At 45.2% G+C, this 25,002-nt stretch overlaps 2 protein-coding genes across 3 annotated transcripts; one reads left to right on the top strand and one right to left on the bottom strand.

Moving 5' to 3' along the window:
- The first annotated feature begins 2,116 nt into the window (after positions 1 to 2,116).
- LOC136467632 (chloride channel protein CLC-f-like) lies at positions 2,117 to 8,214 on the top strand. The gene is made up of 9 exons (XM_066466394.1): positions 2,117 to 2,966; positions 3,782 to 4,184; positions 4,504 to 4,698; positions 5,030 to 5,484; positions 5,561 to 5,665; positions 5,840 to 6,070; positions 6,228 to 6,443; positions 7,152 to 7,384; positions 7,524 to 8,214. Exons 1-9 carry the CDS (start codon positions 2,517 to 2,519, stop codon positions 7,570 to 7,572), a joined length of 2,337 nt encoding a protein of 778 aa, XP_066322491.1. The 5' UTR covers positions 2,117 to 2,516; the 3' UTR covers positions 7,573 to 8,214.
- Positions 8,215 to 8,669: 455 nt separating this feature from the next.
- LOC136467641 (protein XRI1-like) lies at positions 8,670 to 11,881 on the bottom strand. 2 transcript variants are annotated; one of them, XM_066466401.1, is made up of 9 exons: positions 11,661 to 11,881; positions 10,727 to 10,779; positions 10,515 to 10,631; positions 10,300 to 10,436; positions 10,121 to 10,199; positions 9,954 to 10,056; positions 9,816 to 9,868; positions 9,450 to 9,530; positions 8,670 to 9,333 (listed from the first exon to the last, which is right to left on the bottom strand). In XM_066466401.1, the coding sequence occupies exons 1-9, from the start codon at positions 11,867 to 11,869 to the stop codon at positions 9,083 to 9,085; spliced, it is 1,083 nt and encodes a 360-aa protein (XP_066322498.1). In that variant the 5' UTR covers positions 11,870 to 11,881; the 3' UTR covers positions 8,670 to 9,082. The 2 variants fall into 2 exon arrangements, with proteins under 2 accessions (XP_066322498.1, XP_066322499.1); XM_066466402.1 differs by having other exon boundaries at positions 10,515 to 10,628.
- Positions 11,882 to 25,002: the final 13,121 nt, after the last annotated feature.

Here is a 25,002-nt window from a genome sequence, read left to right as displayed (position 1 = left end):
GGCTTGGTTGAGCGCGTAAGCTGAGCAAGTATATAGATTAGATTCCAAATAGCGACATAATGGGACTGCTGCTGACCCAAACTCCATGACAGGCTGGAAGGCAACACGCTTTATGGCACTGAAGGGAAAATTAATAAGTACACCAAACGAAAAATCCTTTGCACAAAGTAGGCAAAATGGGACATCGTTAATAGAGAGGACATTACCACTCCTATTTGCAACCTTGATGAACTGATTTTTTATCATCCGAGAGTCCTTTACATATGTATGTGGCTATCCCATTGCCTATTTTTTATCTCTGCAAAACAAAATGCATACTATGCTTACACGATGTATGTTCATATCCAAATAAATAACTACGGAACAATTGTATGAAAAATATTCAGGGTGAAGGCATCGATACCAAACCATTCTCTGCCGTAGCTAAAATATCCGAGTGGTAGAGCAAGCAAGATAGATTTAGTTGACATCAAGGCTAATTGAATATATATAATATCTGAACACGCTAGGCACCATAGGCACACGCCTATATATGCTAAAAAGAGTACAACAGCAGCACTGCGCATTGAGACATGGTCAGATATTTTCTGCCAGAACATGAATGGAACAGCTAGCAAAATTTGTGCTACCGTCGATAGGCTAGCTGAACACAAAACCTTATGTGTGAGCAAAATAAATCCATACTGAACACAATACTGCAGCTAATGATCTAGAACGAATCGTAACTGAAAGATAGTAGCGAAAACTGGAATAAAGGTAGAGTGATAGAAAAGTAGCTTTCACCAAGCTAAAGGCAACAACTACTTCATAAAGGAAATGGCTAATCTACAATTGAAATCACCTACAAGGCCAAAAGACATCATCAGGTAAAAAGGAGAACAACTCAAACTTAGAGTGTGCTGTGGAACGTATCCTGAAAAATTATGTAGGCACTATTGTCCACAGAACGATGAATGAAACTCAGTGAGGATGTTGACCAGTAAACATAGTTGTTGAAATTGATTGTATTAAGTTGAACCATCGCTCTGATTTTAGAGCCGAATGGGAGGACATCGGTAAGCTTGGGAAGGTCACTACATTATTAACCAATTTATCTGAAGAATATAATTAGAACCCATAATATTAGAAAATAATGAAAACTGTTATCAAGTGGAAAAACAACAGACTAGAATTATATACCATCCTGAAGAAAAAAATCTAACTGTACTAAACCTGAGCAGGCAAGAGAAATGGAATTGCGCATCAAAATGAAAATGAAAAGGCAATATTTTATCTTAAACGAACACAATAAATCATTGCAGCACATGAAGCATCATTGCCTAGGCAGTCCTCTGCCATCGTGTGGCCGGCGCAGCCCTCCCCCATGCCACCGTCGTCCATGGCTCCTCGGGCTTCACTGTTGGTGCTCTACAAAGATCCGGTGGGGAAAAGAGCGGATCTGGCCATGGAGGCCCCGGATCGACCCTAGCAAAGAAGGTTGACAAGCACAGATCGACGCTGCACCCTGGCATCGGCGAGGGAAAGGGAGGACAGTAAGGTAGGGAGGCCACCTTCGCCTGTGTCTTCTGGCGCTGGAGCTGACGAGCGCTGGGGGACCGTGTCCGAGTTGCCACGTGGGGTCTAGCTGCGCCAGGGAGGTAGCGCTGGCTACGCAACGCCGTGGCAGGGGGCGCCGCCCGCGCCAGAGGGCGTGCCGGTCCTGCACGGCCGCGCCGAGGGGCGGGCCAGGGCCGCGCGGCCACGCCGGGGGTGGCGCCGCTGGCCCCGCGCCACCGCGGCTGCGCACCACAGGAAGAGGGAGAGGGAGGGAGGAAGGAAAGAGCAAATCTAAGGCTGAGGAGGGAGGAGCGAAGGCAGCGCTGCCGCAGGCGATGGAGGGGACGAGGGGGTGAATGAGGATGATGACGAACACAGTAAAGAGATAGCCTCATAGGCGGCCAAAGTCTTCTGCTTTGATATATTAGAATACTATAGAGGTACACGTACACCAAGATAATTTAATACCACCAACAATGTAAAATACACCAAAAGAAAGTCCACAATTTCAGTGCACCTCACGCCGTCACGCGTGCAGATGTACAAGCTGTGCACGCAAGCACCGGCGATCGGGGGAATCCCAGTCCAACCGCCAGCGGCCAGGTTAGTTCACAGACAGTCAGAAGACACCGTTGCCGTTGCAGCAGCGCTCGCCAGTGGACGACCAGCGCGCTGCGCGCAGGTCGCAGGTCCGCGCGACCCGTCGGTGTCGGTCGGCCGGGCCTTGTCTCCGTTTCAACACTGCCGTGCTCGTGCTCGTGCTCGTGCTCGAGCTCGCGAGGTGTCTTGCCGACTCGCTCTCCTGCCTTCCCGCGTCGGCGTCGCCAGCCTCCTCGTATAAGAACCGACACGCCGCCTTCGCACTCGTCAACCCCTCCGCTTCGCCTCCCTCGCTCGCGCTCGCATTCCCTCCCGCCTCCAGATCTCGATGCGGCGGGCGCTCCCCTGACACCTGACGAGGCGACGCCAGCCACGCCACTATGTCCTCCTGCGACGACGACCACGCCTCGCTCCTCAGATCCCACGCCGGGGCCTCGTCGTCGCCGGCCTGCCCCTCGCCGCTTGGGCCGGCGGGGCACCAGCACCACGCCGACGTCGAGGCGGACGAGGCCACCGTCACCGCCTTCCCGAGGCTCGCCAGCGGCGGCGGCGGCGGGGGCGTGCGCGGCCTCCTGCGCAACCTCGAACGCCGCATGACCGCACGCGGATCTGGGCCTGGCCGTCGCCAGCACCAGCATTATCAGCAGTTCGATCGCTCCGTGGCGATCGAGTCGCCGTCCCCGACGCCGTCGCAGCGGCAGCGGGAGAGAGCGGCGGCGGGGGATGACGACGAGCTCGGGGACGGGGCGCCGCCCGAGTGGGCGCTGCTGCTCATCGGCTGCCTCCTCGGGCTCGCCACCGGCATCTGCGTCGCCGCGTTTAACCGCGGGGTGAGTCAGTGCTTTCTAATTGGGAAGTTGGACATTCATGTAGAGTGTAGGAGTAGTAGCAGTGTAGCACAATTTAAATTGGTTTGGTTTGTGAGCTCTGTGTTCTAGTATTTGGGTGTACTTGGTTTAGTAACGTTTTAGCCTACTTTTGGAATGTGTAACTGCCATGCAAAAGCTAGTGCCATGCTGCAAATTTGGTTCCATTTATGGGCCTGTTTTGGTTCAGCCCTCCTAAAATTTAGTTACTAAACTTTAGTCACTTTTAGTCACTTAAATGCCAAACAACAACAACAACAACAAAGCTTTTAAGTCCCAAACAAATTGGGGTAGGCTAACTAAAATGCCAAACACCTTGACTAAAAGGGGTCACTAAAGTTTAGTGGCTTCGGTCACCAAGGGGTAGCTAAAAGTAATTAAAAGTGGTCCCAGGTGACTTTACTCTTTTTCTCTCTCCTCTCCTTTTCACTTTTAGCACATGGATCCAAACAGAAGGTCACTAAACTTTAGAGGGCTGACTAAACTTTAGAGGGGTGACTAAAGCAACCAAACATGCCCTATGTCTACCTAATAACCTAAATGATCTATATATAGTATATACCGAGCTAACATTTTGTAACTCATTGATATAATATTATTAAGTATTTAAGTAAATATTATGAGGGATTGAAATGATGGATGTCCAATTGCAACAAATTTTATCTAAAAACTAACCACATTACACTAATGTGTAATTATCTGTGACCAAAATCTTCATGATAATAACCGAGATTTTGTGATTGCATCTTGAACAACTGATTCCTTAATGGTTTTGCTAGGTTCATGTCATCCATGAATGGGCGTGGGCAGGTACTCCCAACGAAGGAGCAGCATGGCTCCGCCTGCAGAAGCTAGGTGATACTTGGCACAGGATACTGCTGATCCCGGTTACTGGAGGTGTGGTTGTAGGAATGATGCATGGGTTGCTCGAGATATTTGAGCAGCTAAAACTTGTGAAATCAGGGCAGAGGCAAGGAATCAACTTCGTTGGAGCCATCTTCCCAACCATAAAGGCTGTCCAAGCTGCTGTTACCCTAGGGACTGGTTGTTCCCTGGGGCCTGAAGGTCCTAGTGTGGATATTGGCAAATCGTGCGCAAATGCATGCTCAGAAATGATGGAGAGTAACCGGGAAAGGCGTATTGCACTTGTTGCTGCTGGTGCTGCTGCTGGCATTGCTTCAGGTATAATTTTCATTCAATAACACATCACAAAATGGAAATTTCATCTTAATTGGATCAGGGAAACGGCTAGATGCTTTTGGCATGCCAACTTTCGGTTTTTAAGATATGGCCTATGATTATTCAGCAGATAACGGAATAGGAGTAAGCATAGATTTGTAAGTGTTGTAAAAATAAACCTTAATGGAGTAGCTAATAAGGATCAGTCGCAATGCTGCCCTTAAAGCTACAACCCTTAGTTTTAGCTTTTAATCTATAATTGTACTCTTTTTCATGATATAAGTTAGCTAATATACTGCTCTTGGTATGTGTGTCTTTTCAGGCTTCAATGCAGCAGTTGCTGGGTGCTTCTTTGCCATTGAAACTGTATTGAGGCCCCTTAAAGCAGAAAATTCACCTCCATTTACGACTGCAATGATCATATTGGCATCTGTTATATCATCTACTGTTTCAAATGTTTTACTTGGAGCAAGACCAGCTTTTATAGTGCCAGCATATGAGCTAAAATCTGCTGCCGGTAACTGTTCTGATCTTTTCTTACAGTAACTTTAGTAGCTATCCTTCTTTTTATGAAGTTTCGGGCACCTCTTGTAAAATGTTTCTCTAAGTTCATCAAGCCCAAATACGCGATTCCATTTGTTTAGGTTATGGGCATAATGTCAATAACAAATTTTTCTCATAAGTTAGGATTGACCTTTTCGTTATGAATTTCAAGTTTCCTTTGGAAATCTCATTATTCTATGATGTTGACTTGGGTCACATAACATTGTTCTCCTATTTTGTAAATTCAAGTGTATGTGAAATGTGTGCTTTTTAGGTTTGTCCTAATCTCTTCAACTTGTTTGCAGAGCTACCCCTGTACCTTATCTTAGGAATGCTCTGTGGAGCAGTGAGTGTGGTATTTGATGGATTGGTAGGATGGTTTTCAAGATTCTTTGGGCGCATAAAGGAAAAGTTTGATTTTCCTATTATAGTGTACCCTGCTTTGGGTGGGCTGGGAGCTGGTATCATAGCTCTGAAATATCCAGGGATCTTATACTGGGGTTTCACAAATGTTGAAGAAATATTGCATACTGGGAAAAGTGCTTCTGCTCCTGGTATCTGGTTGTTAACTCAACTGGCAGCTGCAAAGGTAGTTGCAACTGCCCTCTGCAAGGGCTCTGGCCTTGTGGGAGGGCTATATGCTCCAAGCCTGATGATTGGGGCTGCTGTGGGAGCTGTTTTTGGGGGTTCAGCTGCTTATTTAATAAATTCAGCTTTACCTGGTAATGCTGCTGTTGCACAGCCACAAGCTTATGCTCTGGTAAGTTGCTTTGCAACCCACTTTCCCTTCCCTAATGCGATAAGTAATAATGTGCACTAGCTCTGATTTTCTGTAGGTCGGAATGGCTGCTACACTAGCCTCAGTCTGTTCAGTCCCATTGACTTCAGTACTGCTTCTCTTTGAGCTGACAAAAGATTACAGGATTTTGCTTCCTCTCATGGTAAGTGTTAACTGTCAATGTACACTTTCTATATTTTTGCTACACAACATATGAACACAAATTTGTCTAGTTATTTTCATTACCATTTCATATGCCGCGGACATATAGGTCATGTCCTTCGCCTCCTAGTGCATGTTCAAACTAATACACATTTTATTTCCTGGCTCTTAACAGGGAGCAGTTGGGTTGGCAATATGGGTTCCTTCAGTAGTAAACCAGCCAAACGACACTGAGCCTTCTGGGTTTAGAACACCCAGGCGAGGTTATTCTTCAATTTCACCAGAAGACAGAAATGGTATCTCAAGGCAAGGTGGTGTTGTGGATGATCTTGAGCTCAGTATTATACAAACTGACATAAGTAACTATGGAACTTATAATGAAGAAATGCTTCTGGATGATTTGAAGGTTTGTCAGCCTCTATTCTGGCAGATTTTACCCATATCCAACTCTTGTTACCACATATAGCATATTCAATTGATGTACTTTATAATGCTTGAGAATTGCAAGGTTGTAATTGTGCTGTTGTTTATGTTGTTTCATTTGTTTGTACCTTTTTAATCAGGTCTCCCAGGCCATGTCAAAGATATATGTCAAAGTGTTAACATCTGCTACAGTAACAGAAGTTCTTAAGCTATTGCATGATAAACAGCAAAATTGTGCCCTGGTTGTGGACCCTGAAGATTTTCTTGAAGGAATTATTACAGTAGGGGATATACGGCGCATGGGATATGGGTTACACATGGAAAGTTTCATCGATGGAGATCACCCCAAGGCTGATGTATGTTTATATGGTGAAATAAAATTCTTTCTTCCCATTAAATACTTCTGTGCCTTTTGAAAATATGGCATGAGCACTGCCTTACATTAAGAAAGAAAGAAAAATTTATACAGCATAAAAGACTTAGTGCACAGGTTTGGGCCAAGGTTGACAATCTAATGAGCTTATGTTAATTTAGCACTGAATAAAGCTCAGGGTAACATTTTTTTTTCTTTTCTCAAATATGCAGGAGAGCCACATATCATTGCATTAAGGAGATAAATAAATTAGAATACGCCCACCACGCTCTCTCTTCTCACACACACACATGCTTTACCAGAAATAAATGCGCCTCTTACATCAAACCATGACCCGACCCAACAAAATCACCAGCTTATCTATTAGCAACCTCTAGGTGGGGCAAGACCTCTAGCGCCTGCAAGGCCCCAGAGGTGTGCCTCTTCAAGGATTTGTCTTAGGATGAGCTGGATGCTAGAGTTGGCCCATTGAAAACACAATTATTGCTAAATATGGCTATGCTAACAAGTAACAAATTATCATGGCCACTTTTACACTGTTTAAGCTAACCGTGTCTTTTAAGGAATCAGTAAGCAATAAACTCAAATTGTGATGTCTACTATATGCGCATTCATCCTAGCTTCTGGAGACAGAAACAATTTTCACAACTTTCTTGTTGGAAAAATGTATTGATCCAAAGGTTGTTTGCAGGACAACTCTTCCTCCATTTCATCATGTCTTACTCGAGGATTCCAGTACCGTGGGAGTGAACGTGGATTGTTAACATGCTTTCCAGATACTGATTTGACCACTGCAAAAAGTCTTATGGAGGCCAGAGGGATAAAGCAACTGCCTGTAGTTAAGCGTGGTGTTGCCCATAGAACTGCAGGAAAGCGCAAGCCGATTGCCCTTCTACATTATGATTCTATTGGTTGCTGCATGCGGTTAGTCATAAGCTTAGATATGCTTTGTTTCAATCCTTCTATTTTCTTTGTTTATTGAAATTTGCCTAACCTACCTGTGTAGGTTTGTTAGTATTACCCTCATCTATGCTAATACAATTAATTTCTATTGCTTGTCAAGGGAGGAAATAGAGAACTGGAAGACCATATATCAGAGACTGGCTTGTTAATAATATGATACTACTTGGACGATATTATTATTCATTTGATTGCCGAGGGAGGATATTGTGAACTGAAGACCATATATCAGTGAAAAGCAGGCTTTCCTCTTGTAGCAAATGGGCACTGAAAAATTACAGTGCCCTTAATGATACCACAACAGTAAGCGATACTACAGGACATCTATGCGAAATGCGGCTACACTGATGCAGGGATCATTCAGGCAGTTTAACCTCTATACTGTATCATTTATAGATTCCACTGTGATCTTATTGGACAGTGCAGGGGCAAGCCTGACAAATTCTGCAGAGACTTCCCATTACTGCCAGTTTCATGTGGCATCCCTGCTCCACTTATTTGTTCTTGTTACGACCAGGACTTGTACTTTACACGGGATAGGAACGAACTACAGACGTAGTGAAAGAAAGCGGTACTTTTTACCCTCGTACTGCTTGTAAATTGTAAGGTGTAGCATATATTACAGCATGATCTCACTTCTGTTGCTGTGAAGCATAATCGTCAGTGTGATCACACAAGGAATTTGTGCAGTAGAATTGGTCATGTCGATGTTGTAAGTTGAAGAATCACATTGCTTGTAAAATTTGCCAGCATGTTTAGCTCCTCCGATGAGTATGTTGTTGTAGAAACTTGCATGAGACCTTTGTTCTGCACACTCTTGAGTCTTGACGTACGCTTGTATGTTGTGACGTAGCATGTACAGACAAATCCCAGTCAAACGGTTGGGATCATGCACTAGTTTTGCTGAAGCACAAATGTTAACCACTGCAGTAAACTGTAAACAACTGCAATTTACTATAGCGAATAACTCTTAAGATTGTTCCAAGTGTGCAGGAATCTCTCATTTTCGGATGGACGCGTACGTTTCATTTTTTTCCGAATCTCACAATGAAAACTTTCAATTTTTAACAGAATTCTAGATTCTAGATGTACGGTTTACCACTAGTTGGACATCCTCCTATGGATCAAGATTCATCATACTTTGTGATATCCACATATAATATACAAGCAACAACCCACAGTACAGAATGCTTGTCAGGATGCATACCAGCTATCAAGGACACAGAGGAGCATCAAAGAGAAGTAAATGGAATTTAACGCACTAATTCCTTTAATTTCAATTTTTTTGTATATATCATTTAGCCACATGTCATAAATACACCGGAAGAATGCTGAACCTTTGAAGAAAGAGTCTGCATCTACAGTGATTCAACACCAAAACTGAAAGGAATAAAAAGTAATAATTGGAAAGTAACAGAGGCCTGCACATTGACCAAAGTGCCGAACAGCTATGGAGAGAATGGCAGATAAATAAGAATCAATGGCAACCATAGGTTCTCAGGCCTGCACAATTGACCACCAAGGAGCTGTGGATCAATGGCACCCTCAGGTTCTCAGGCCTGCACAATTGACTACCAAGGAGTTGCCCCCCTCTCTTCTGATAAATGGAGAGTGGCAGATAAATAAAGGATCAAAAGCATTCTCAGGCTTCCAGAGAACCGGTCAGCCCTTTGTTCTTAGAATTGTGATGCTGCCTCTCCCCCCTTCTGTTCTGATTCTTGTCTTGCCGATCACTGGCTTGCCAGAGAAAGCTGAAGTTCCCAGGATCTTCGGGGCCTTCTTTGGGGGAGCATGGATTCGCTTGTTTATATCGTGAAGAGTAACATCACCTTCCTCCCAAGACGGTTTGATGAGAGTAAAAGGGTATGCTACTGATGTAGTTACGTTTTGCTTCACCTTAACTGTTGAAGCGCCTAGCAAGCCAGAAGAAGCCAAATGACAACACCGATAAAACTAGAGGTTTTTTTAGACAAAAGATAAAGCTAGAGGTTTGTGTTCCAAGAAATAATATACTGTCAAACTGAAATACCTTTAGAGACTTTGAGTGTAGAAAGCTTCCTAGTTTCCTGCATTATGAAACTTTCTGTCATCGGTGCAATCTCGCTTGTTCCTGTGGGCATAGAAATAATAGATAAGTTGCTAACCACAAATACATAACCATCGTGCCAGGAAGGCACTCAACGGTGTGGCTACTGGTCATAATAGTACATTGCAGCAACTGCCAATACACAATTGTGGAAGAGGAAAATGGGAAACTAGAATGCTCTTTCAGATATCACGTGAGAGTTTAAGAATATAATGGAACTGGAAACTCACACATATGTTGGAAGCTGACTTGCAAAACTAAATAGAAAATTGATTATCAAATGGTACAGAAAAAATGCTTCCCACTGACCTGAAATACCAGCTTGATCATCAATATTTGCAATGCTCTCCCAGCTACAAGGCCTACAGCAAATAGGATATGAATCACAATTGACAAATAATCATAGGCCCAGTAAAGTGGTCAAAGTGCAACAAGAGAGGAACTAACACTTGATCAGGCTCGATGTACACTGGGGTTCCATAAGAGCAATGTTCAAAATGGTTATCTTCTTGCTCGTAGGGTGCTTCATTTGACACGGAATTTATCGAATCTGATGTGAAATTTCAATTAGCAAACAGAGACACTATTTAAGCATATATAATGAAAATATGAACCTAAATTATTTGAAGCGTACTGCATATCACAATTTAAGCTCTCTGGTTCATCAGTGCAGAGCAATGAAACCTCTGCTACCTGAAAAATGGATCAACAGAACAAACGTAACTACGATATGCAAAGAGTAGCAAAAGAGAGGGATTTGAAACATAACAAGGACTAGGAGCAAGCGAAAAACCTCAGATGTGACAAAAGGAGAACCGGTTTCATGATTTGCAACTTCTGACTGACTAGACTCTGAAGGGTACTCCAATGTGCGCCGCCGCTTTGACTCCCGAGATTCCTCCAGGTCCAGGGTCTCCATGCAGGTGATGTCTACTCAAGTAACTGACACTTAAGCGATGCATTCAAGAGTGGCAGCAATGATGATTGTCAGAACAAAAAGCTTCATACCACCAAGGTCGGCGAAGAAATCACAGCAGTCTCTCAGCGGGGTTCGATTTCCAAACAATCCCAGCAGCTCATCGTCATCTTGATTGAGGCAATCCCACAAGAATTTAGTAGCATCTGCTGTAAAAAAAGGGTGAGACATAATGGGATAGCAAGTCCAAGCAGATACTCTAGAGTTCATTTGTGACATAGGTTATGGATGTGACTGAAAGTACCATGACTTCCATCTCTAGGTTCGCAATGCTCTCCTGTTTGCCAATCCCAGAGACTGCCGAAAGCATTACAAGATCAGGTACAAGTATAATAGATTGCCACAAAAGTAGTGCACCGGAACAGCAAGTTAATTTAGAAGCATGCAGTTCAGGGAAGAGTTGAGAGGGCATAAGCTAAATCACGCAAACTGAAGACAATCCAAGAAGCTACTCTGGTAGGGTGTGTGTGTGTGGATGTTGAACAGATTTAGTTTGCCGTGTAAGGACGATTAGCTACTAAAAGGAACAATCAAACGCCCATAAGTGATGCACCAAACTAATTGCGGTCAATCAGGCATTACAATGAACAGCATTACGCACACCTGTTCCAGCCCATATCCTCCCCCCATCCAAGCTATGGCCTCGGCATTAGCCTCACTCTCAACCGAGCCAGTGTACAAGTTGAACGGGGCATTCAGGCAATTAAGACAGGTCATGAAGCTATTTAAGGTTGATTAGCCAATGAAACAAAGAATCAAAGGCCAGCAACTATTTACAAACGACCCGACAACTTAATTATCAGCGATCAGGCATTATAGAGAACAGCACACACGCGCCCATTCCAGAGCGCGCACTATTGCAAGAGGAAATCCCAATCAGCGGATCAAATTCAATTCAACGTGGAACGAGCACCAGGTCAGATCGTCGCCGCATTAGGATGCCTCTACTGTTAGATCGGCGACATGGGCGGCCAACAGCCGCCGAAATCGGCCGGCCGGCAAGCCTGCTCGAGGCCTCGTATCATCCGACAGCGGCGCATCGGTCCGAACCAAAACCTCACACCCCAATCCCCGACCAAGCCCCCCGCGAATCACGGATCAGCAACAAACGCAAGACGAGACAAGCCCCGAAAGACACGGAATGACGAACACACACGACCCGAGTCCCTCTCACCCACATTTGGCCATTGAAGTCGGCGCTTCCACCGGCGGCGGCGCCGCCATGGTACGACTGGTCCATTGGGCCGCCGCAACTAGCCGTTGCAACCCTCCTCGCACCCTCGGCAATCGGATTTGAGTGTTTAACTAGGCGCGATGCGAGGGCGAAAGCAGGAGTATCCCACTGTACGGTCCCCCGACTGCTGCTGCGCCTGCGGTTGCGCCGCATTTGTAGACCGAGGGATGCAGAAGGGGCCAAGGGGGTGACCGGGTGAGAAAAAAAGGGAAGAAATGGGAAGTGGGGGAGGTGGGCACGCGGCAGATGGGCTGAGTGAGAAGGCCGTTGGCCACAACCCCTCAAACCCTCGCTCGATGCAGGCGCGCTCGCAGAGTCGCTCGGGGAAGACGCGGCTGGCGCACTGGGGTCTGGCCGTCTGGGTTAGTAGGCCTTGTGGGATGGACTGTTGTATTGTTGGGCCTTTCTAATGGTTTGGGCTCAATTGGTGTTACCAGGTTAGGTTTTATTTTGGGGCCGTACTTTGTCGTAGGGCCTGGGCAAATGCTCGGACAATACACACATGCCCCTCCTGTTCCGTTTTGGGAAGCGTGCGAGTTAAGCTTTATCAACTTCGATTAGATTTATATAAAATATTAGTAACATTTATATTTTAAAATAAATTTATTATAAAAATAAATTTAATGATACTAATCTGTAAATATTAATATTTTTTTATATATTTAGTTAAAGTTGATTCCGTTGTATTTCTCGGGAAACGAGAACTACCTAGAAAAAAGGACGGTATCTGATGCCCCTCTCAAAACAAAAATCTATATCTAACGCAGTAGCACAGATGACGATGTTCACTCGACGAGTAATCACAAAACCACGTTGCACGAAACAGCAGAGTCTCGCAGCGAAGGAATCCGTACAGCACATGAAGTAATAAGAAACGGGATAAAAAATGAAGCGAGAACAGCATGGCATGCTTCGCTTGGAACAAGGGACTCGGCTCATGGGTTCGAGGGACTCTAGATTACTCCCTCCATACTAAATTAAATTATAAGACGTTCTTATTTTTTGAGATACGTAGCTTTTGCTATGTATTTAGATATATATCATGCCTAGATAAATTATAAAAAAACCATATATCTAAAAAAAAGTCAGAATATCTTACAATTTAAAATAGAGGGAGTAGCATTAAGCCACGTGAGATGCTTATATAGGCTGCTTTTACACCATGTAAAATCTAGATCGAGTAATATGAAAATCTCGTGTAAGGCAGATCGTGCTCCTAGAGTGAACAGTCTCCATGCCTCTTGTATTGTGTTGTTTCCCTTTTTGTTAATATACTCTCTCGTTCAAAAAAAAATATATAATTTTAGAATAGTGCTATATTAAATTATGCCAAATTTGACCAAATTTTATATTAAAAGGTAGAGGTATTAATCATACTAAATACGTAGCATTAGATTCGTCATAAAACATGTTTTTATAATATATTAATTTGATATCATAAACATTAATATTTTTATCTATATATTTATTCAAACTTTAACTACTTTAACCGATAATGTACCTAGAATTGTATTTTTTTTTTAAACGGAGATAGTATATAATAATATATATACAAGCCTGCGATGGATCTTTAAATGAAAACTATGTTGAGGCAAGAGCAAGACGTAGCATACGTGCCCTGTTCGCTTGGCTGATAAGACATGGTTGAAAGTACTGTTGGTTGATTTATTGTGAGAGAAAAAATACTATTTATTAACTGAAAAAGTATGGCTTATAAGTTCAGCGAACAGGGCGAAAGACGCTCCACTAGTTGTGTAGGAAGGAATCCCCGGTGCAAAGTACAAAACCGCCGAATGCACAACCGAGCGCAGCCGAAGCCAGGGCCAGTGTCCAGCTGACAGACGCTAAGACGAAAGCTCGGTGTGCACACAAATTCCACATTGAGTCAGTGACAAACGACTCGTTTTAATTTCCACGACGACACAGTCCTCACACGGCAAGAGGAACACTACGGCAGTCGGCCGGCAGGAATGCATTATATATACTTGGCTTGGTCGAGCAGCTGCATCCGGTAAATGCCACTGTGATACACGGAGTAGGATCCTGTTCGCGTGCCTTTAAACCTAGCTGGCTTATTCGTTTTTTTTATCTGGAACGACGTTTTTTTCTCACAAATTTCTTCATTATTTCTCTAAATCATCCAAATTTCTCTCGAATTCCTTCAAGCGAACATGCCCAGATAAGCAATATGACATGAACGAAAGTTAAATGTGCCCTAAAGACATGTGTCCCCACGTACAGCGTCGTTGGATTCGCATGTCCGTATATTTTTCATTATTCGTTTACGATTCATTAATTGTTAGTACGTGTTTATTTTGTCCACAGTTCTGATGAGTACATATCCGGAGTCCGGCCCCGTATCACGCGAGACAGTACGTCTGCCCAACGACGTCGCCAACTGCATAACAGAACGACGTCGCCAATGCGTCAACGAAGCAACTGTGGTATTGCGCGCGTCGCCGGTCATAGGTCAAAGTCCATTTAGAGACAGCTGGAGAGGTGGGCAGGCGGCGGACTGCTAACAGCAGATCCATCGATGAGTTATACTTGAATAACAGATTGATGACCTTTTGCCTACATATGTGCACCCTACCAGAATTTGCGTCATTGCTAGAGCTATCTCTTTTGGTCGTTATACTTCTAGAATACGATTGGCAGTGCTCATGTCCCGTTTTTATTTTGTCAAATAGAAAGAAAGGATATACGGCCTGTTCGCTGGTTGGTTTCTAGGCTGGTTTAGGCTGGCTGGTGCTGGTTTATTGTGAGAGGAAAATACTGTTGGCTGACTGGTTTGAGCTGGCTGAAACCAACAAGCGAACAGGGTGATAGAGAGAGATTGACGGGTTGTGCACAGTGCTTCGAAACCAGCTATAATCCAACCCTAGCTCCATTGTTGACCGAATGATTGGGGTGTTTGTTCATAACGTCTGGAGAATAAGAAGTTTCTTCGAAAGGACAGGCCGGGGATTGATCCACTAGAGAGCGTGATGTGCGTATAGATTCTAACGATGGCGCGCGATGTGACGTGTTGCCGAACCGGCCGAGACTTTCTACGAAATGCGACCCCCCAAGCGAATAATATGCATGACACGACGGGACAAGAGAAAACGATGGAAATAATGCTGACACCCATTATATAATTCCGTACTACTCACATCTAACAAACCGGTCCTAGTCCGCTGCCCAAACATACCCCCGGCCCGTTTCCACTTGAAAGACTCAGATTTTGAGCACTTCGATTTTTACAAAACAGACCATTATATATCATCATAAAATTAGAACTCTCACTTGAAAGACTCATCTTTTGAGCACTTTGGTTTTTAAAAAAACAGACCATCATATCATCATAAAATTAGAAGGTGACTAATGAAAGTCGTTGATTATTAGTGCTTATCCTTTAACAATGACTGCTTCGACTACTAAAATTAGTTTGATGTTATGTGTTTTTCTTTAACTTTTGCTAGTGTAAAAAAAACTTATAATGTTAAAGATAAAGTAACATATAACTTAGAACAGAATTACCTCCACGGTTTTATAATCTGCGCTATGAGACCTCCCGTAGCTGCGTCATGTATGTTGTTCTTTCGGCCTTATCCCCTCTTAATAAAACACGCGTCAACGAACGTGTTCTCGAAAAAAAGAATTTTGATGTATTTAGGATGTTCACTTGTTAGCATCCAAGGGGAAGGATTGGGGAAGAAGAAGGTAGCATAGAGGAAACTCGTCAGATACGAGAGAAGAAAGCTTCGTATTATGTTTTCCAGTTCATATATGTTTGTCCCTCTCTCTCTCTTCGTATGTATACAGGGCCTTGGCCCACGGTGTGAATCACACAGGCGCAGCTGTGTCTAGTCTATGATTCACACCCACTCGTGACCACCGAACCGCACACTGGCGTGTCGAACTCGGCTGCTTCTCCTTGGTTCAGGTTTGGTCTGGTTCGGTGGTCCTCCGTTGTCCTCCTAGTTGGTGGCTGACTCCGGTTCTGCTCCCTTAGCGATGCTGACATCCCCTCCCCGACGAAGACCTGCTTGTCCCCAAGCAGGAGCGCGAGAAAACCGTTGCCGGAGAGCTTCAGTGTCTTCCCAGGTGGCTAGTGATCGATGTAGATTTGACCATTGCACGAGCACCTGTGGCACGACGTCGTGGTCAGTGGTGTGGATGCGCCGCTGGAGGACCTTCGGTGGTATCTACAGCCCGTCGAGAGTTTGGGGAAGATCAGCCACCGAATGAGATGTAGGCACTGCCATCTTGAGCTAGGACACATGGAACTATGGAAGATGGGGTGAATAGCTGAAGTCTCCGAAAGCTTGAGCTTGTACGCGACGTCGCCCACACGCCCGATGACCTGAAACGGGCCAAAGAATTTGAAAGCTAGCTTTTGATTAGCGCGCGGAGCCAAAGATGTTTGGACATATGGCTGCAACTTGAGGTACACCCAGTCGCCAACTATGAATTGGCATTCGGAGCGAGATTTATCAGCTTGTGTCTTCATGCGCTTCTGAGCCCGAACAAGGTGCTGCTGAATGAGTGTGTTCATCATGGACTTTTCCTTCATCCAATTATGAAGAGGAACTGAGGAAACTATACTGTCTTCAGAGATCCCAAAGTGCCGAGGGTGATGACAATAGAGAACAAAAAATGGTGAATAGCTCAGTGAAGAATGCCATTTGGTGTTGTACCAATATTCAGCCAGATAAATCCAATTGAGCCACTTAGCTGGACATGAACTGACAAAGCAACGCAAGAATGTTTTCATGCATTGATTCATGCACTCCGTTTGCCCGTCGGTTTGAGGATGGTAAGCTGAAGACATCCTGAGAGTGACGTCGGCCAAATGGAAGAGCTCTTGCCATAGCTGACTGGTGAAAACCTTGTCGTGGTCCGAAACAATGGACAATGGCAGACCATGGAGGTGGTACACATTGGTGATAAAGGTCTTTGCCACCTTTTAAGAGCAGTAAATGGATGAGCCATTGGAATGAAATATGCATACTTGGAAAAACGATCCACAATCACCAGAATACAGTTCTTGCTCCCAGACGGTGGAAGGCCCTCCACAAAGTCCATCAAAATGCTTTGCCACACCATAGTGGGAACCGATAAAGGCTGAAGTAGACCCGGGTACCTGGCGCGATCAGGCTTGGCTTGCTGACAAGTAGGACATGCAGCCACAAACTGATGAACTGAGGCTTTCAGACCCATCCAGGCAAAGAGAGGCTTGATGCGTTGATAGGTGGTAGGAAATCTCGAGTGACCACCCACTGGTGAAGAATGAAAAGCCTCAATAATCTTGTGTTGGAGCATCACATCAGTCCCAACCCAAATACGTCCCTTGTACCGAAGTAGCCCTTGGTGCATAGAGAAGTTAGTTTCAGAGTTTGTAGAGACAGCTAACTTAGTTATCAGTTCTTGAGCCCGAGCATCAGATGCATAATTTTGGATGATGGCGTCGATCTAGGAAGGCACTGGGGCTGAAACTGCAGATAGCTCCTCTAGGTGGCCAAGGTGAGACAGTGCATCAGCAACTCGATTGTATGTGCCAAGTTTATAGACTATTCTGTATTGCAAGCCCAACAATTTAGTGAAAACCTTTTGTTGCCATGCAGTGTGAAGGCGCTAATCACTCAAATGGATGAGGCTCTTGTGATCGGTAAAAATGACAAACTCACCCAACTGCAAATAGGAATGCCACTGATCAACAACAATGATGATAGCCATGTACTCTTTCTCGTAGGCTGACAACCCTTGATTCTTGGGTCCAAGAGCTCGACTCAGGAAAGCGAGTGGATGCCCCTCCTGAAGGAGCACCGCACCGACCCCATAGTGAGAAGCATCAGTCTCGATACAGAATTGCCGATTGAAATCAGGTAGTGCCAACACGGGAGCTGAGCTCAAACACTTCTTCAGAGTTTGGAATGCTGTCTTATGTTCAGTAGACCAAATGAACAACGAGTGTTTCTTCAACAATGATGTCAGTGGCTTTGAGATTACTACATAGTGGCGAACAAAACGGCAGTAGAAACCGACAAAGCCAAGAAAGCTATGAAGTGCCTTGACTATAGTCAGCGTTAGCCAGGAAACCACTGCCTCAATCTTAGCCGGATCTGTAGCCACACCATTGGCACTGATGACATGACCTAAATAAGAGATCTTAGTCTGCGCGAACTTGCACTTTGATAATTTGATGTGCCACTAATCTTGGGCCAGCAAGGAAAAAACCAGACGCAGATGGTCGAGATGCTCCTCAAAGGACTTGCTATAAATAAGTGTATAATCAAAGAAGACAATAGCACACCAGCGGAGGCAAGGATTCAGAGTACTATTCATGGCGCCTTGGAAAGTGTTGGGTGCACCAAAAAGCCCAAAGACGACGACCTTGAATTCATAATGACCCACATGAGTGGAGAACACAGTTTTATGCTCTTCACCTTCATGTAACCGTATCTGGTGATAGCCTGATAGGAGGTCCAGAGTGGAGAAATATCGAGCACCTGCTAGCTCATCCATCAGTTGTTCAAACACTGGAATAGGAAAGGCAGTCTTGATAGTGAGGGCATTGAGGTAGCGATAGTCCACACAAAATCTCCAGGAGCCATCCTTTTTACATACCAGCAACATAGGCGAGTTGAATGGCAAAGTGCTAGGTTGGATGATGCCCTGTTGCAGCATAGAGTCAACCTGAGATTCAATTTCATCCTTAAGGGCTGGTGGGTAGCGGTATGGTCGCTCTGTGACAGGCCTAGCACCTTCAATCAATGGTATAACATGATCACAGTCCCTCTTAGGTGGTAGTTGGTCAGGTGGACAAACCACTAAAGGAAACTCATGCAGTAAGGCACTGATGGCTTGAGGTAATTGAACCCCAAAAACAGTGGATTGCGGAGTGATACTGAAGATCTGCACCAACAATTCATCATCCCTAGTAACCTCTAATGGTAGATTGCCCTATAACCTGATAGTTGTACCCCTATAAGGAATGTCTAACCAGCGGTGCAACCAATCCACCTTCATTGGACTGAAAAGCTGCAACCAATCCATGCCCAAGGATCATATCATAGTGGGTGATGGGCAAAACCTTGAAATCATGAGTAAACTGATACTGCTGAATACTCCATACTGCTGCTGGCAACTGAGCAAAACACTGCATCAACTCACCATTGGCAACTTTAACAGCTAGTGAAGGACATTGAACTGGATTGATTGACAGGTGAGACAGTAACTGCTGACTGATAAATGATGTGGAGCTACCTGAGTCCAGTAGGATCAAGATCGGCTGCTACTATAACATGCCTTGGAATTGCAATATCTTGACACCCGATTGTGCTATAGTGTCAGAAGAGAGACAACAACAGGTTTCTTCTGGCTCCGGTCCCTCAGTGCCATCTGTTGTCGGACCATCTACCATTTCTTCAGAGAAAAGCGCATAGAGCTCGTCCAGGACATGAAGTCCCACCTGCTGTGCACACTTGTGGTCATGATTCCACTTCTCTCCATAGTGATCACACAAGCCACGGGCACGCCGGTAAGCCTTGAGATTAGCTAGCTTCTTGTCCAATGGTTTCTGATTCAAAATAGACTTGTCCACTGTCCTAGCTTGCAAATTATCTTGTCGGTGAGGAAGGGGATAGCCAGCCTTCTGATTCCATGGCTTGAATTCATGTTTCCATGATGACTCCGCAGCCTCTTCCTACAACAACGCTAAAGTGTACGCAGTATCTAGAGAATTAGGGCGCTGAACAAGAATGACAGTATGAATGTTGGAATGTAAGCCATCTAGGAAACGAGTGATGTAATGCAAAGCATTTGTGGAGGAATCATAGGTTGTGAGCTGGTCAACAAGTTCAGACAAATGGTCAACATAATCTTGCATAGAGGAAGTTTGGTGAATGTGGTTCATCTTGCGAAGGAGAAATTCATGTTGATCGTGATCAAAACGGGTATGCAAGGCTTGACAAAATTCAGACCAGGTCATGGTTTTTAGTTTGTCAGTAACTGATTGGATCCAGCGTTTGGCAGGGCCAAGGAATTGCATGCGCGAGCATTGAATCCAGACTGAGGGATCAATAGCGTACATGTCAAAGTAATCTTCAGTGCAAGTAATCCATAGTTTAAGGTCAGTGCCATCAAAGGTTGGGAAGGTCATTTTTAGAAGCTTGTCGGTGGGGTTACGATGGTGCTCGGGTGGGCGGTTGCGGGATAATACTAAGTCATATGCAGTGCCATGAAACTTAGGGGATTCACAGAGGAGTTGTCCATACCCATGACTAGGGAATGAGTATAGGTTGTGACAACCCCAAACTCATTCTCCCGGTGGTAAGGATCGACGCCGTGCCCATTGGGCCTAGCAGCCTTGTAGCCAGTAGATGTAGATGCAGCGTGCTACTCTGACTTGATTGGTGGCTCGATGAGGATGGCCAGCTTGAAGTGAGTGGTGGCTGACTCAATCATGGACTAGTTCTAGTACTTGTCGAGCTTGCCGATGACAAGATGGAGGTCGACGACGATGCCTTCATGCTCCTAGCGCCATGAGGTAAGATCTGAGGTGGCCTTCTTAATGGTGCTAAGGCGTGTGTCCTGGCGAAGCTCGGAGTCAATGATCCTCTGCTCAATCGCCACGTCGGCCTCCCAGAAGCGCTTGTCTAGGACTTCATCCGCTTCGCTGAATCACCATTCAAGGAGATCCTTCTGCTCGGTGAGTTGCTTCTGGGTGGTGGCTTGCACGGTGGTGAGTTTTTGGAACTCCGCCAACAAGAGCTGGGTATCTGAATTCATGGTGCCCAGACATTTGGCGGAACGAGTATAATGGAAACGGGTCGAGGGCTTTGGTGGTGGTGGTGGTGGTGGCGGTGGTGATCGATCCAGGTCACGTGCTCTCAACTCGATTCACGAATCCAGGGATTTATAGGAACTCAATCGCGCTACGACAACCAACTACGACGTGACAATATCAACCAACCACGACAAATTATGAATCAGAGTAGAGGAAGGGAATGCGAAAAAGAATCAGAAGGCTCTGGATACCAATTGTAAGCATCCAAGGGGAAGGATTGGGGAAGAAGAAGGTAGCAGAGAGGAAACTCGTTAGATACAGGAGAAGGAAGCTTCGTATTCTATTTTCTAGTTTAGATATGTTTGTCCCTCTCTCTCTCTGTGTTCGTATGTATATAGGACCTTGGCCCACGACGTGAATCACACAGGCGCACCTATGTCTAGTCTATGATTCACACCCACTCATGAGTCATGACCACCAAACCGCACACTGGCGCATCAAACTCGGCTGCTTCTCCTTGGTTTAGGTTTGGTCTAGTTCGGTGGTCCTCTGTTGTCCTCCTGGTTGGTGGCTGACTCCGGTTCTGCTCCCTTGGCGATGTTGACATCACTGTTAGGCTTTCTTTACTTATATAACTAAGAGATAGATAGATTTAGGGGTGCATCCCGGCTAGTGGGGCTAGAGCACCCCCTTGTATAGCCTCTTGTATGATTGAACACCTCGGGTGAGCCTCTTTTTAGAAGAAGAAAGAAGATGATGGGTGAGGAAGAAAGGAAGAACTCAGTAGGCAAGAGAAGACATGAGAGAAAGAATCAAGTCCCCCTTGCAGTAAGCTGCATCTGCCACTGGATAGATTAAAGTAGGAGTGGAGAGAGTACCTTCTCTTTATTAAGTCTTCATGGGCTTAAAAAACTAGGTCCAAATCCACTTAAACTTAGAAGTTAAGTAGGCTATGTGCCCTTACTGAGCACTTCTTGAGTTTGTCCTCGAATGAAGTACTACATAATTTTCTTAGAAACAACTCAAACCATAACATTAAAAGAAGCCACCACATGCATTAGTTGAAAGTATTAGATCGAGGTCAACACAAATGATGATCTAGCCTAGTCAAAAGATCACATCACGATCATGAAACATAGACCTTGGGGTTTTGCCATCGGTGGAGTAGGGATGTGAGGATGAGGATGGTGCTGTTTGGTGGTGTAGCGTCGACCTTCAAGATGCCAGTGGCACTGGCTAATCACGTTGGCTAGTGCTGGAGTCGGAGAAGAAGGGCGATGGCCTTCGGGTCGATCCAACGTCCTCTTAGGATCGGGAAAAGATACGTCGGGATGGTCTATTTCTCAAATGTGCGTTGGCCAAAGGAGAAGCCAAGCCACCCCTTTTAATATGGCGCTGCTCGACTCGGGGCCACAACCATTGGTTGGTTTGGGCGCTAACGATCGTCGTGCGTGTGGGGTTTCCCACAAGTCCCCGACTAACTCGGCCAGGGGAAATGGTCCTTGACCGCGTACCCCTTCGTAACGGCTCGAGCTAGAGATCACTTAATTCCAACATTCTCCCCTTTGATCAAATGGCATCATCATAAGTCTAGACTTAGTAGAATAATGTACCGAAATAATGTGATACAACGGTCAAGAAAAATGCCACTGCAACACAAGTATCAACAGTACACCAAACTACCTCGATAGGATGAAACTTAAACATAATGGGAGTTGGTTGTGTTATGGCCCTCATCTAGGATCATTAGAGGCTATCCATTAAACCCATGCCGACAACATGTTCATTAAAAATTTTGGGTGGTAAGACTTTTGTTAGGGGATCCGCTAACATCATTGTCATACTAATGTGCACCATATCAATAGTTTGATCCTGGGTTCTATCTTTCACAACAAAATACTTAATGTCAATGTGTTTGGTAGCACCACTTGACTTGTTGTTACTCGAAAGAAACACTGCAACCTTATTATCGCAATGTATCGTAATTGGTTTTGAAATGCTATCAATCACTCTAAGTTTGGGAATAAAATTCTTTAACCATATGCTTGCCCAACAGCTTCATAACATGCCAAAAATTCTACATGCATGGTTGATCTTATTGCTATGGGCTGCTTATAGCTTTTCCATGAAATGTGTATTACACCATAAATCATTTACTAAAACATGTCATGAGCATCATGTTTATGTGTTAATACATGTAATAAAGTGCGCAGATCAATTTTCGTAACTCAAAACAATCAACAAAAATGCGAAACAAAAGTTGATTCAATAGTCATGTTATATCACTTAAGGTTGAAAACCAATTTTTATAAAGCAAAAATGCTATAGAACACATATGTGTCACCTTAATAAAGTTGGAGGTACAAACTTTATAGATGACAGTGAAATACTTGTGGTCGAAAATGATATTACTAGCTCATATTTCCGCTAGCTTAGAAATCACAAATGGAAATAAACTTCAGCTCAAAAACTTAGAAATTTTCAAGTCTATCAATAACTAGACATTGCTATGTTTAGCAATTTATTGTGAGAGATTGTGTTAAGGAGTGGTGTAGTGTTATAGCTCGATTTGGTAGCCTCATGTGCCATCTTGAGCATGGTGAAGATGGTTTAGGTCCTAAAGCAACCATTTGGTCGTGTTGAGCGCTTTAAAATTTGTGCGCGCCACTGTCTCGGGTTGGTTGGAGCCAGGTGCGCGGTCACCGCGTGGCCTCCTGATGTCGCGCAAATGGTCACGCCTCATGTGGTCGCTCTACGCTGCCACGCTAGGTCGGTCGGGCCACCCGAGCTTGGCCGAGGCTAGTCGTAGTGAGCCGTTGGCCCCGCGCCCTACTGCTCTGCTTCGCGCTGCCATCTTGGGTGCCGCCGCGGTCGCGCTGCACTGCCGTCACGTCTGCACCGCCGACCCTTCTCGCATCGCGACACTACCGCTACCAATGCCATTGCGACGATGTGCTGCGCTGCAGCTCGCCTTGTCCTAGCACGCACGTGGGCTGTCTCGGCTGCCCCGCGCTGTTGCCTCGCCTTAATGACGCTACAGCCACGCATGCCATGACCCCACCTGCCTCTGTGCACATGTGGCTGGCCACATTATTGTGTAGCGGGTGCACAGACGCCGTCTTAGGTCTGATCAGCCGCATCTTGCCAAGGCGTGGAGGAGCCGAGCCCACCTGCTGCGCCATCTCCCTCTTTTCCTCTTTCTCCCTGTGTTTTCCACCGTCGTCGAGTCATGTCACGGTGAGCTAGAGAGCGAGCACCTCTCATCAATTCCTCTTGCTTATGTCTCCGCCTTCATATCCCTTCTCCAGCCGACCCCACCCCGCCTTGATTATGGCCAGACCGAGCTCCAATTTTTGGAGCTTTGCCCACCACCGTGCCATTATGAACCGTCACCGCCCACGTCGTGGCCAGCCTCCACCACTTCACCTCGCGTAAATTTCTCTACACCACTAGCTCGCCTTGGCTTCCTCTACACTGTGCACACACCAGTGGGAGTGCTACAGCCTTCCCATTGTCGCTGACGTGGCCATGTTCATCGTGGCTCGTCGCCGTGCTCGTCATGCGCATGTGGCCTACACTACTTAGGTAGTCGTGGGCCAAACCACCACTTTGGCCAGATTCGCTGTGTGCCCATGGTGCTTATCTCCTATCTCTATCATCTTGTTAGTGCTGTGGCTCACCAGAATGTGGTTGCCGCCATTATAGGTCACCACCGTCAGGGAGAGCCCGCTCTGCTTTACCCCCATTTGTGCAACCACCGCTCATCGTCGCGCGTCGGCCCATAGGTGAGCATTGGTCCCCTAGCTAGGTCTTCAAGGGTCTTGGGTGGCCGACGTACCGCCTAGTGCCACCGCTCACCGCGCCGGTGAGCGCGGGGCGTCCCGAGGACCTCTCCGGTGCGAAGGTGAAAATATTCGAGGAATTGATGAGTTACAAAGTCGCTGTCTATAGAAATAGTACGTGATGTGTTCGCGCTATTGTCTGATAATGCGAGGGCATTTTTGCAAGAGTGTCAGCGCGCACGGGCTTCCTCGCCGTGGGCCGCCTCACGTGCTTGGGCTGATGCCATGTGGGCCGCCGCGCTCATGCGCGCGCTGCTTCACATAGGCTGCGCGTGTGGGTCGCATGAGAGAATACATTTTTCTTTTTCATTAGGAAATAGGAATTGTTTTCTAATATAATTTTTGAGCTGATCTTTGGTAAATCATATAAAATAATATAGGTATCCAAAAATTGTAAAACTAATTTTGTTAAGTTTCTAAAATTGTGCTCTATCGGTTAGTGTATTTAGTTCATATATATACTTGTTGATACTAGGAGCTATTAAATCATTTGAGAGTGCTCAATATTATTAAGTTAATTATTGTAGGAATTTTTGTGGTAGATTGGTGATAGCAAAAATCCTAAATTTTTTATAGTAGCTTTATTGTATTATTATGTGTTCACTGTAATCTTTGTAGCCCTAAAATAGACTATTTAATATGGTAGTTAAATACCCATTAAGGCTAAATAG

Source organism: Miscanthus floridulus, chromosome 7, assembly GCF_019320115.1.
Source record: "Miscanthus floridulus cultivar M001 chromosome 7, ASM1932011v1, whole genome shotgun sequence".
In the NCBI taxonomy this organism is placed as follows: Eukaryota; Viridiplantae; Streptophyta; class Magnoliopsida; order Poales; family Poaceae; genus Miscanthus; species Miscanthus floridulus.
The sequence above is the reverse complement of the archived record's forward strand: the minus strand, read 5'-3'. Positions and strand labels throughout refer to the sequence as shown.

Bases quoted from the DNA above. Each gene is read 5' to 3' on its own strand.
- LOC136467632 (XM_066466394.1), top strand. From the start codon at position 2,517: ATGTCCTCCTGCGACGACGACCACGCCTCGCTCCTCAGATCCCACGCC. The intron at 2,967-3,781 runs GTGAGTCAGTGC...TGGTTTTGCTAG, and splicing joins TCGCCGCGTTTAACCGCGGG to GTTCATGTCATCCATGAATG. The intron at 6,444-7,151 runs GTATGTTTATAT...GGTTGTTTGCAG, and splicing joins GAGATCACCCCAAGGCTGAT to GACAACTCTTCCTCCATTTC.
- LOC136467641 (XM_066466401.1), bottom strand. From the start codon at position 11,869: ATGCGGCGCAACCGCAGGCGCAGCAGCAGTCGGGGGACCGTACAGTGG. The intron at 10,200-10,299 runs GTTTTTCGCTTG...TCCATTTTTCAG, and splicing joins CTCCTTTTGTCACATCTGAG to GTAGCAGAGGTTTCATTGCT. The intron at 9,869-9,953 runs GTTAGTTCCTCT...TATTTGCTGTAG, and splicing joins TACATCGAGCCTGATCAAGT to GCCTTGTAGCTGGGAGAGCA.